At 41.6% G+C, this 12,255-nt stretch overlaps 1 protein-coding gene across 6 annotated transcripts in view; it reads right to left on the bottom strand.

Moving 5' to 3' along the window:
* Window positions 1-1,422: 1,422 nt before the first annotated feature.
* Window positions 1,423-12,255, bottom strand: part of LOC130183619 (MAP7 domain-containing protein 1-like) — a 37,501-nt gene continuing 26,668 nt past the window's right edge. For 4 of the 6 annotated variants that reach the window (XM_056399202.1, XM_056399201.1, XM_056399205.1 and 1 more), the window contains 11 exons: window positions 10,063-10,182; window positions 9,431-9,582; window positions 8,405-8,547; window positions 7,744-7,985; window positions 6,677-6,995; window positions 5,906-6,086; window positions 4,647-4,751; window positions 4,515-4,565; window positions 4,386-4,440; window positions 3,713-3,982; window positions 1,423-2,021 (listed from right to left, as the gene is read on the bottom strand). In XM_056399202.1, coding sequence (XP_056255177.1) covers window positions 2,011-2,021; window positions 3,713-3,982; window positions 4,386-4,440; window positions 4,515-4,565; window positions 4,647-4,751; window positions 5,906-6,086; window positions 6,677-6,995; window positions 7,744-7,985; window positions 8,405-8,547; window positions 9,431-9,582; window positions 10,063-10,182 — 1,649 coding nt within the window. In that variant the 3' untranslated portion in view covers window positions 1,423-2,010. The remainder of the gene's footprint in view (window positions 2,022-3,712; window positions 3,983-4,385; window positions 4,441-4,514; window positions 4,566-4,646; window positions 4,752-5,905; window positions 6,087-6,676; window positions 6,996-7,743; window positions 7,986-8,404; window positions 8,548-9,430; window positions 9,583-10,062; window positions 10,183-12,255) is intronic. The other 2 variants (XM_056399203.1, XM_056399206.1) reach the window with 1 other exon arrangement.

Consider the following 12,255-nt stretch of genomic DNA (forward strand, 5'->3'; position numbering starts at 1 on the left):
ATCAGTGACTGTTTACGGCCATGTGATAAATCACTGTTGAATATTTAAGGTGTAGGTAATCAATTTAATCCTGAACAAAGGGACATTCATTCAACTGCCCTAATCTTCATCTTCATCTTCTGCTCTTTATCTTTTGTTTATTTGAGCTTATTTTGTGCTTTACTATTTCATACATGATTTTAATAAAGCAAGAAGTTTCTCATTGTTTTTAAATGGTCCTCATTCTTGATCCTGTCCCACATGTCCACAACATGTTTTATGAAAAACATACTTTTGGATTAAATTCACATTATTTCTGGAGACAAGATTGAAACTGAGGTTTAGGTGAGTGATGTAACTACATTATTAATCTTCTGTCTAGTTTCACCTTGAAGATCACTTTAATTTAAGATGCACTGTTACAGTGATTTCCTTTAGTTGTCATGATCAGTTTCTTCCTGTTCTCTGACTCCATAAAAATACATAAGGTGAACAGAAACACATAAATGAACATCATCTATGATCATAATCTATAATCATAATCTATATGCACAAGAGTTGTGAAGTTGTGCAGAAAGGTGCAGAAAAAGAGTAAAGCACAACTCAAAGAGCACACTGACTGCAGAGTTTCACATTTGAAAGCAGTGCTGCCACCTGCTGGATCAGACTGTAACTGCAGTAAACTCTGCAACATTATAAACACTCTATGGTTAAACTCAGTGGTGTATTGAAAAGATTTACTTCATTAAAGTTGTAATACCTCAATACTCTATTACAAGTACAACTAACCCTGCATTCAAAATTTTACTGAAGTAAAAGGTACAAATGTATCAGCATGAAAATATACTAAATATACTAACTATAATAAATATAATATACTAAAAATACTATAATGCAGAATGACCCATTTCAGAATCATATTATTATTAAACAATAATTATTGATGAATTAATGTGTACGAGTCATCTCTTAAATGTAAAAGAATAATGTCTCTAGTCAGTGCTATAATATTATCTACTTATTACATTAGTGGGTTATATGTTATGTATTAACATGTGATCAGTTATTTGATCAGGTTGTGATCAGGTATTTTAACTTACATTAATATACTATTGGGTTTATTAACAAAGCAATGCAGTGAATTCATAAGCTCATCATAGGTTTGTATGTGACCCTAACCCGAACTGCAAAGTAACCAGTTACTATAGATGTTCGATGTAATCGAGTAGAAAATATTTCCCTTTGAAATGTAGTGAAATAGTAGATGTGTAAAGGAGCATAAATAGGGAAATCTGTACTTGAGTAAATGTATTTAGTTACTTTTAACATGACTTCACAGTGTTAGTTATTTCAGTATTTTCACTGTTGGGGTTGAAGGTGTCTAATGTAAACATATAACATGTAACATAACACATAAACATAAATGAATGCAGGGAGGCCGGCCCCTTTCATAAAGCTTTATTTCACAGATCCCCTGTAACAGGAGGCTCATTATACATTTACATACACTGTCAATGCTCCCCATGTTAAATAACTCATTAATTCAAGACAAGAAAACAACACACACACACACACACACACACACACACACACACACATTGTTCAACTGAAGATAACAATAACAATATCATAACGACAATAATAATAACAGCCATTGTCAAATATTATGTATTTGCAGGGTCTGTATTTTCTAAAATGTGTTACACAGTCAGTCATCTTTAAGGTGCACCATAAAATCTGCATGTGACGTTTCAATAAAACAAATGCTGCACCATGACACGCAGTGAAGACAGAGAATACTTGTTGTTGCATTTCTTATATATATACTGTATATATATATATATATATATATGTGTGTGTGTGTCAGATGAGTATTTTCCTTTTCTTCCTCGTCTGCGGCAGATCAGATACTGTGGATGTGAATTCAGAGCAGTTCATTTTTTGTTTGGCACACTATTTTCATAAGCCGCTGTGGTGAGGCATGAATCTCATGGCTGAAGCAGAGACATAAGGCTCCATGGATGTGAGGACTCACAGGACCTCTGCAAAGAGAGAGAGAGAGAGAGAGAGAGAGAGAGAGAGAGAGAGAGAGAGAAGAACAGAGGTGTCATGGTTTGATTGGACTTTTGATTTATTTCCTGTTTTATTTTGACCTGTGGTCAGTCACCTGTGTTCAGTCACCTGTGTTCAGTCACCTGTGTTCAGTCACCTGTGGTCAGTCACCTGTGGTCAGTCACCTGTGTCAGTCACCTGTGTTCAGTCACCTGTGGTCAGTCACCTGTGTTCAGTCACCTGTGTTCAGTCACCTGTGGTCAGTCACCTGTGTTCAGTCACCTGTGGTCAGTCACCTGTGGTCAGTCACCTGTGTTCAGTCACCTGTGGTCAGTCACCTGTGGTCAGTCACCTGTGGTCAGTCACCTGTGGTCAGTCACCTGTGTTCAGTCACCTGTGTTCAGTCACCTGTGTTCAGTCACCTGTGGTCAGTCACCTGTGGTCAGTCACCTGTGGTCAGTCACCTGTGTTCAGTCACCTGTGGTCAGTCACCTGTGCCTCCCTGGTGTGTCTTTAATCTCCTCGTTCCCTGTATTGGGAGTTTCTGTTTTCTGCTCCCGATTAGTTTCCCCAGCGCTTCAGTTTTTGTTCCTGGGTTTTGCCTCCATTTTGGATTTTAAGTTCTGTAAGTATAAGTCTGTTTTTATTCTGTCGCACCAGCAACTGTCAGAGTGGCAGCCATTTTGTTTTCAGGTTGTCCATCTGTCTGTCTCAGTGGACGCGATATCTCAGAAACACCTTGAACTTCTTCAAAGTTTGGCACAAACATTCACTTGGACTCAAGGATGAACTGATTCGATTTTGGTGGTCAAAGGTTTTGACCTTTGACCACCAAAATCAAGGTCAAGGTCACAATATTTGGAGAACACAAAAAGTGTTTTGGCGGAGGCGGTAATTGTAGTTGTTACTAAAACACCTCACAAAAAAAAACAAAACAACCCCTCACCATAATCCCCCCTCCAACAAACTTTACACTTGGCACAATGCAGTCAGACAAGTACTGTTCTCCTGGCAACCACCAAACCCAGACTCGTCCATCAGATCGCCAGATGGTGAAGGGCGATTCTCTGCTTGGCCATGGAAACCCATTTCATGAAGCTCTCTACGCACTGTTCTTGAGCTAATCTGAAGGCCACATGAAGTTTGGAGGTCTGTAGCGATTGACTCTGCAGAAAGTTGGCGACCTCTGCGCACAATGCGCCTCAGCATCCGCTGACCCCGCTCCGTCATTTTACGTGGCCTACCACTTCGTGGCTGAGTTGCTGTCGTTCCCAATCACTTCCACTTCGTTATAATACCACTGATAGTTGACTGTGGAAATTTTACGACTGGACTTGTTGCACAGGTGGCATCCTATCACAGTACCACGCTGGAATTCACTGAGCTCCTGAGAGCGACTCATTCTTTCACAAATGTTTGTAGAAACAGTCTGCATGCCTTGGTGCTTGATTTTATACACCTGTGTCCATGGAAGTGATTGGAACATCTGATTTCAATTATTTGGATGGGTGAGTGAATACTTTTGGCAATATAGTGTATATATATATATATATATATAGAGAGAGAGAGAGAGAGAGAGTATATATATATATATAAAAAATATATATTCTGATTATGTTTAGTGATAATTCAGCTGCAGCTAACTGTATCATCACATCTCATCTGTGCATCATTACTGTACCTGCGACATGCTGAGGCTTCATCGGGCCTGTCTTCATCAGGAAGGGCTCCCCCCCCTCGAACGCCAGGATGGGCTCGCTCACCAGCGCCCCCTGCTGCGGACCGGGGTTACTGCCATTGTTCAGCTGGATGATCTCCTCGAACTCTGCCGCTTCTCCGTTGGCTGAGACACCGTTCTGGTGAGGGGCGGGCTGGACTCCATTCACGACAGGATCAGGACCTGGTGACGGGCTGAGGACCGCTGCACCCGGACTCTGCAGGTTTCCAGGCGCTGCAGAAAGATGAGTGACACATTAATGAGATTATAACTTGGACAATACCAACCATCCTCTCCACAATGTTCTGGCAGGACAGAGAAGCAGCTGCAGCAAACGTCTCATCTCACTGCAGAACAGAGAGGTTCAGGAGATCCTTTGTTCCCACTGCCATCAGGCTGTACACCTCAGGCAAAGGAAGTGGACTAATCTAATTATTATTGTTGCTTTATTAGTAACTGTTATTAATATTTTTATTATCAACAATGAGCTAATGGACACATGAATTTCCCCTATGGGATATATAAATTAAGTATCTATCTATCTATCTATCTATCTATCTATCTATCTATCTATCTATCTATCCATTGTCACTCCTGAGGGAGACGCTCGTCATGGTGATGTGACATGTGACTGTACCTTTATTGACGTCTGTGTCTTTGCCGTTGACCTGTGGAGAGGCTTTGACTTCCTTCTGTGAGGATAAAGAACAAACTGTTACTTCAACAGGAAGTTTCTTCAGGCCTGTTTGAAATGAATCACACTGACCTTTTCTCCTGCGTCACTCCTTCGAGTCCTCTTCATGATCTCCTCCAGGCGCTGCGATCAGACAGAGCAGAGAGTTAGCTGCTGATGGAGGAATAGGAGGATGAACTGAGTGTGACATGTGTGAACTCTCACCCTCTTCCTCTCCAGTCGCTCCTGCTCTTCTTTCTGGAAGTGTTTCTCCCTCTCGACGCGCTGACGCTCCACCTCCTCTCGGGCTTTGGCCTCGGCTTCCTCCCTCTGGAAAAACAGAAATATGAAGCAAACACTGAAACTCGTCACATGGTCAAGTTTTGATTTCACCGAATGAGTCTCCGTTCAGAACCGAAAAAAGGGAGTTTCACTTGAGTTTAACTTAATTTAACTCAGTTGAACTTTGTTTAACTCTGTTACACACTGGGTGATACGTCACACGCTATTATGTTGAAAGTGTCCTTGTATGGTAGCTTGGTGTGTGGAGTGTGTGAATGAATGCTTGACTCTATGTAGATGGAGCCATTTACCTCCTGCAGTGTAAATGCCCTGTGACTGAAAACAAAGTATGAACCAGCAGGGGGCAGCACATGCTCAGTATGCTGCTCTGCAGCTTCAGGTTGATATTATAGGGAGTGACTCATTACATCCTTCATTCAGACCCAGCACCAACTAAACAGAGTTAATACAAGGAAAACCAGAATAATGATGTGTTTAGATCAAATCTGTCAAACGGCTGCAGCCTTTAAATCATTACACAGGTTATAACTCGGAGCACAGACTGATTAAACAGGCTGTTTCCATGGAGACTGAGTTCTAAACAGTCGGACTGTTTCTATGGGGACTGAGTTCTAAACAGTCACAATGTTTCCATGGAGACTGAATTAAAAAAATAGGAAGCCTCTCCAGTCTGGATCCAGTTTTGCCATCGGGGGGTGGGGGGGTTGTCTGATTGATAGCAGAATGTGGCGTTCACTGACGCTGCTGATGTGTCAGAGGAAACACATGCCGTCACTATCTCCCACATCACAATGGCTCCTACAGCCTCATCACCATGATGGAGGTCACAGCTGGCAATACCCCACCCCCCTCTAATCTGCCCTGATCACTGACAGTCACGGGGTGACGGAGCCAGACCAGAGGCCTGATGTTTGGGCTCACGTACAGTGAAGCCCCCCCCCCCCCCCCCCCACCATCTGCTGAATGGGTTTACTGCATGTGGATCACGGAGACCCGTGCTGGTTAATGGATATTTACAGTTAACAGGAAGTGATGATGTCACTGATGACAGGATGATTCAGTGCAGGGTTGAGGGGTTTGATTCCCACTGGATTCTCAGCAGTGTGTTGAAGCAGTTTTCAATAGATTATCATTTAGTTGAAGTCAACCTCCAGCAGGTTTTCAGGCTCCTGGTCTCTGACCTGTCTCTGCAGCCGCTCGTTCTCCTCCTGCTCGGCCTTTGCTCTCTCCTGCGCCTCCTTCTCCTCCTCAGCTCTCTGGGCTTCGTCCCTCAGACGCTGCTGCTCGGCCATGAACCGAGCCTCCTCCTCTCTGTGCTTCCTCTCCTCAGCCTCCCGGGCCATCGCCTCCTCCCGCAGGAGCCTGAAGACATGTATATACAAAATGTTACACATGCAGTATGTTTCCTAACCCTACTCATATTATCTGCAGTTTGTGGGTTTTAAACCTGAGAACGACCTCATACTTCACTACACTATGACCCTTGTCCCACTGACTAGAGTAACAGGTCAGATGAACTTGAAAAAACATGAAATTTGGCAGCAGAATTAATAAATGACAATGAAAAAGGTTCCAGTAAAAACTGAATTAAAATCATTCATCTGGTTTATTTATTTATTTGTGTTTAAATGGAGGCGTTTTTCATGGAAGTTCGTCCTATATTCACTGACAGGTGTTAAAACTCTTTCCAGGAAACTTAAAAGAACTGATCAGAAAAAAAGGACGTGTGAAATCAAACATTAATAAATAAATAAATAATAATAATAAACCTGCAGTGTGACATTGAGAAGATGTTGTAGTGACTCACATAATATTGTGTTTCTGTTATTTCCTCAAATCCTCCTTCCTTCAATTTCACTGTTATAAAGATGAAACTATCTGACGCTGTTCACACACTCTGATGATATATGATCAATATTGATATTGATACAGATACAGACAGTGGGTCTGACCTGTTCCTGTGCTCCTGCTCCAGACGCTCCTGCTCCTCTCTCTCCCGCTGCTCTCGGGCTTGTCGACGTTTCTCTGCCAGGACTCGAGCCGCCTCCTCCGGGTCGTTGGTGCCTGCTGACGGTTTGCTGGGCAGTGCAGCCGGGGCAGTGGTGGAGGTGGAGGCAGCGGGTGTAGCAGCAGGAGCTGGATTACTGGAGGAGGCTGCTGCAGGAGCAACAGCTGAGCTCGTCACAGCAGGAGAAACAGCTGATACGAGGCTGAGGGAGGGAGGAGTCACCGGAGCAGAGGAAACCACGATGGCGGGAACGTTACTGGAGTCTATGAGAGAGACGACAGAGGAACCACAAGGTTTAAAACTGAGGTGACGAACCATCACCGCTGACAGAAATAAATAACCAATAATCAATATTCAGTAAACTGTCCAGAGGCTGTCCCCAGAGGGTAGCAGTCAATACATTCACACACAACACTGTCGTCACACAACCATCGTCATGATCACCAACACAAGTTCATTGAAACAAAACAGACTAATTAATGAATTAGACTAACTAATTAATATGAAACTGTGGAGATGAACTGGACACAGTTTTGATCATAAAGTCAGAGATTTAAAATAAATAAAAACTAAAACTGATGTTTCTTAAATTTATATCAGCATGTTGTGAAAAACTGATCTTTGTGCTTTTCACAATAAGAGTTGTGTAACAAGTTAATTAAAAACCTCCTTTTCTGTATCATTCATCAGTATATGTCATTAATATTATTAAACATTAATAAGCAGCATGGAAACATTTAATACATCAGTTATAACACATTATAATGTTGGTGTAAATGCTAAATAATTGAAAGGTGTTATATAAATATGGTTTGACTGATTTATTTACTGAAATCTTTAATCAAATTAAGTATTATGTTTTCACTCTTATTTTTGATGAATGATTCATTCACAGTATTTATGTCTGCACACACACACACACACACACACACACACACATTGATGTGTGCGTGTGTGTGTGTCCAGGTCACCTTGAAGCTTGGATATTGTCTCCATAGCGACAACACTCACTCTTTTTCTCCTCTGGGGTGTTGGGCTGCTGGGCGTCGTGGCCTGTTTCCACGGTGACCGCAGTGACCGTCTGCGGCTGGACCCTGGCGGGCGTCTGGGCCCGTTTGGGTCGCGTCTTGGTGCCAGGGGGAGGGGTCCTCTTGCCTATCGGGGTCTTGGAGGCTGCCGCTGGCACCAGGGGGGACAGGGGCCGGCTTTTGGGGGCAGCCGGTGATGGAGGTCTGTTTCTGGGCTTCGGGGTACTGAGGAGGAGAGAGGAGCAAATATGAGATTCATAGCAGTGCCGGAAAAGGGGACGAGGTTCCCAGTGCATAAAGCCCGGAACTGGGTCATGTGGAATATGGATATGAATGACTCCACATCAGGACTCTGTGAAGGGGGGTGTAAGGGGGGGGCATCTTTTTTTTCTCGGCATCAGTCAGGAAAACCCCGATCTGTATGCAGACTCTCCGAAACAGACTGAACAAGGTTCAGCAGAGTCTCTTTTAGATTATAGGACCATCTGTCAGACCTGAACCTGCTCCAAGGACACAGGAGCCCCCCCACCCCCCCAGCGTCTCTGTTACATTAAGTCCAGAGTGTAGAATTAATTTAACATTTCTCATATTAAAAATACAGCTGACAGATTCATTAGTCACATGACTGGACAGTGTTTCCGGACCTAGTCTCTGGTCTGGATCTCGTGGTCGTAGTGACGGGTGTTGTTGTCTGTCTCTTCTTCTGCACCTTCTCTTTAGACAGAGCGCTCTTCTCCTTTTCATTCTCTCTCTCCTTGTCTTTCTTCTCTTTCTTCTTTTTATCCACCTTGAGGAAGGAAGTGACACATACAGTTATAACAGTTATAAAAGTTATAACAGTTCTGACCTAAACGTCAGTATCATCAGTTACTTTAAAACTGGAATGACAGTTTGTTTCTTTACACATGTTATTCAATCATTTCATTGTGAAATTAATATTATTTCTAATATCTAAAATCTTAAACAACAAACTGTAAACACAAACTGATGTTTGACTGTAGATAACAGTTACATATCTACAGAGCAACATGATCATGTGTCAGGCAGCTTTAGCTTTTAGTTGTGCTTTGGTTTTCACCAGCTCCTGAAGGAAACACGTGGCTCCTCAGCTGCTGAACACTCCACTGACGTTTTACTGAAGCAAACAGTTGGGATGGAAATAAATGCTCCACTGTGTTCACAGTTATTAACTGTCTATCATTTTAATTATATTATTTATAATATTTAATACACTTTGGTTTTTAAATTCATCAGTAATCACTTTGGAAGAGATTGACTACTAAAGTTTTGAGAAGATATACACTTTATCTGTCAAGAATAAATCCCATTGTCACAATCATTTCATGGAAAAAGGTAAAAAATATTTCATTCCAACTTTATGAGCAACAGTGTAATTTTCAGGGTCAATGAATAATTAAAGATTAAAGAGGAAATGCATCAGAATCACTTCATTACTCCAGATGTTAAATATAAACGCTCTGAGACTGTCCGTATGTTGTTTACAAATACTGCACATTAGTAAACACCTGACATGTCTTTGTCTTAAACCATTTATTAAATGTTTATCCAAATATAATGAACGACGCCACAAAAGACCAACTTCACAGTAGGTGTGTGTGTCTGTGGTGTATATGACGTCGCCATGGATACACTTTATTTTCACTCCCTACCGGTGTGGAGTTTCGCCGGCGCTGGCGCTGGGTGATGTCCGGCGTGCTGGCTGAGGAAACCCTCCAGCGCTCCGCGGCGTTCTGGTGCGGGTGGTGATGGGAGCAGGCGTTGAGCGGACTGGCGGAGGCTGAACGGGAGCAGTGGTGAGAGTCTGAGACACATAAACATGCAGAGAGGCGGTGGACCGAGGTCAGGCCCCGCCCACACAGACAGATACACCATGCATAGTGATGAAATTAACTAACCCTAACCTTTTCACTGCTTTTATAAATATTCAGGTTTCTGACTCTTGTCCACACAAAACAAGACTTTCAGATATATTCAGATATTCATATCTGAGAAGCTGTTGTCTGCATTTCTCACCACTTTCTGACATGTTTAGAATGAATGATAATTATCTGTATGATAATCATACAGATAATTGACAAATTAATCAATAATGGACAAAATCAATCCCACCACAAGGTCTGTTTCTGTGTTGGAAAACTGGACAAACTCAGATAGAGATCGTGTGGTTCTGAATGGACCTGAAGGTGAAGTCGTTTTCTGTCAGGCCTGAACGAAATGAAAAGATCAATCAAAGAGATGGGTGGGGGTGGAGGGGTGGGGGTGGTGTGTCTCTCACACTCACGAGAGTCGCTGTTGTTGAGGAGAGTGGCGGCGCTGCGACTGCGGGCCAGGAAGGACAGAGTCGGCGTCATGAGCCTCTCCACGATCCGACTCTCCCACGGACTTAGACGCAGACTGCGGGCTGACACAAAAGGGAGCTGTCAGTGTTACTGTACACACACACACACACACACACACACACACACACACACACACACACACTGACTACAGTCTGGATTCATGTGCTGCTGAAAACATCATAAAAACTTGATTCAGGAAGTCGAGGTTAGAAACTCAGATGTTTCAGGTTCTGACAGAAACAAAGAAGAAAAAACTTTGTCTCTGTCAGAGGAAAATAAACGAACATGTCTCATATTCAGAAAGAAAATCCTTGAGAATTTCTAAAAGCGTTCTGGGTTAAAATGCAAAAACTGTACAGATCTTTCCATCAGCACCTGAATGCACCTTCAATTACACAAACACTTCTTACATCACTGCTGCTCTGGAAAACAAATCTCATTGGTTGCTTTGGTCAATCAGGAGGTGGAGCCAGTTTCAAATTTGATATTGAAAAATAAACAGTAATAATGCTCCACTGAAAACACAGTCAGCCTTTTCAGAAAAAACAAGGAATAAATAACAAAATATAAAACGAGTTGAAATAATTAAACAGTCAAAATGGAGAGAACTCTTTTTAATTAATCTTTAAATTTGTGACATCCATGATTTACAAAGGCTAGCAGGCACGCTAACTAGCTTATATACAGTAGTAATTAACTTGCTATTAGCTAGTAGGCCATTTTAATTTAGATTTGAGTTTTGTTTGTTATTGTTGTTGTTTTAAAATCATAACTGTAACTGTAATGAAAGGGCTGCCATAATGTTGCTAATAATCCCATATTACACAGGAAAACAGTGAGTCTGAACAACCGCAGTAAGTAAAGCAGGTCAACACTGAACAACTTTTTTTACTGTCTGTATTTGTTTTCACTTCCAAATATGTTTGAATAAATAACTCAATGATGAACTTCGTTAACTCAGTAAATTGGTTTAATAACAGACGTAACTGAGGAACATAGATACGTCTTTTAGCTCCAACCACTGAAATGTCTTCCATCCAGTGAGATTATTAAATGTCTACAACATGTTTGTGTAAGTGATGCTCCAGTCAGCGAATCAGAGACGATCAGACATCAGAGATGAAGATGAACGGCTGAACTTTAGCCCACATGTCACACACACACATTAGATAATAAAACACAAAGTTAACGTTCATTACTTACCACTGAAAAAACACATCACACAAACACCACAGTTCACTCAACTGAACCTCAGTCAAATCCAATGCAGTGAAAGGCCTTTCAGTTCAGGTGAGTTCAACATTAGTGCTGTTTGTCCCACAGGCAACACACACTCCTCTGACCTTCACACCATCTGATGTATGCTGTGTGTTATACTGAGCGTCATGTGATGAAGACTCAGCACATACGATGTCCAGCAGGAATTAACCCGATGCATTGTAATGATGGATGGAAGAACAGCAACACACGCCAATAACTCATGAGCAAAGCAAACTTCATGTCAGAGTAATCTGTGAGACTTTGAAGAGAAATCAGTCTGAAAATATTTGTCAGAAACTATAGTCGTCTGTATACGAATTTTATAAAGCACAAGACAAATACTAGAAAACCCAGAGATGAAAGAGACAAAAAAAAAGTCAGAGTGAGACCTCACACTCTGAGACTCTTCACAGAATAAATGAAGAGTGAGACCTCACACCCATAAAGAGGAACTCAGCTGAGTCTGAACGAGACAAACTGCTGCACTAACGAACGTTTCACCTGGAGAGAGTGAAGTCCATTTACTCAGCTTCTCTACCTAAATACAGTATCAGATACTTTACACTAATAATAAGCCCTTTTATGGTATTTTATACTTCTGCTTTACTTCATGTCAGATTAAAATATTCTGCTTTTAACAGCTTTATTTACTAGTTACATTGAAGATTTAGAATTTAATACAAAACATGATGATTTGTTTCTAAACTTTTAAACTCCATTTTCTAGATAAAACTCAGTTGAACCTCAATGAGCTACAACATTAAATGTTTCTGAAACATAAACCCTTTAACATTCCTCCTTTATCTACTCTTAAAATCATTGTTTTATTATTATGTATGACAGTATCAGGTATATCCTAGCTCAATCTCTTCATT

The sequence above is a fragment of the Seriola aureovittata genome, chromosome 16 (genome assembly GCF_021018895.1).
Source record: "Seriola aureovittata isolate HTS-2021-v1 ecotype China chromosome 16, ASM2101889v1, whole genome shotgun sequence".
Taxonomy (NCBI): domain Eukaryota; kingdom Metazoa; phylum Chordata; class Actinopteri; order Carangiformes; family Carangidae; genus Seriola; species Seriola aureovittata.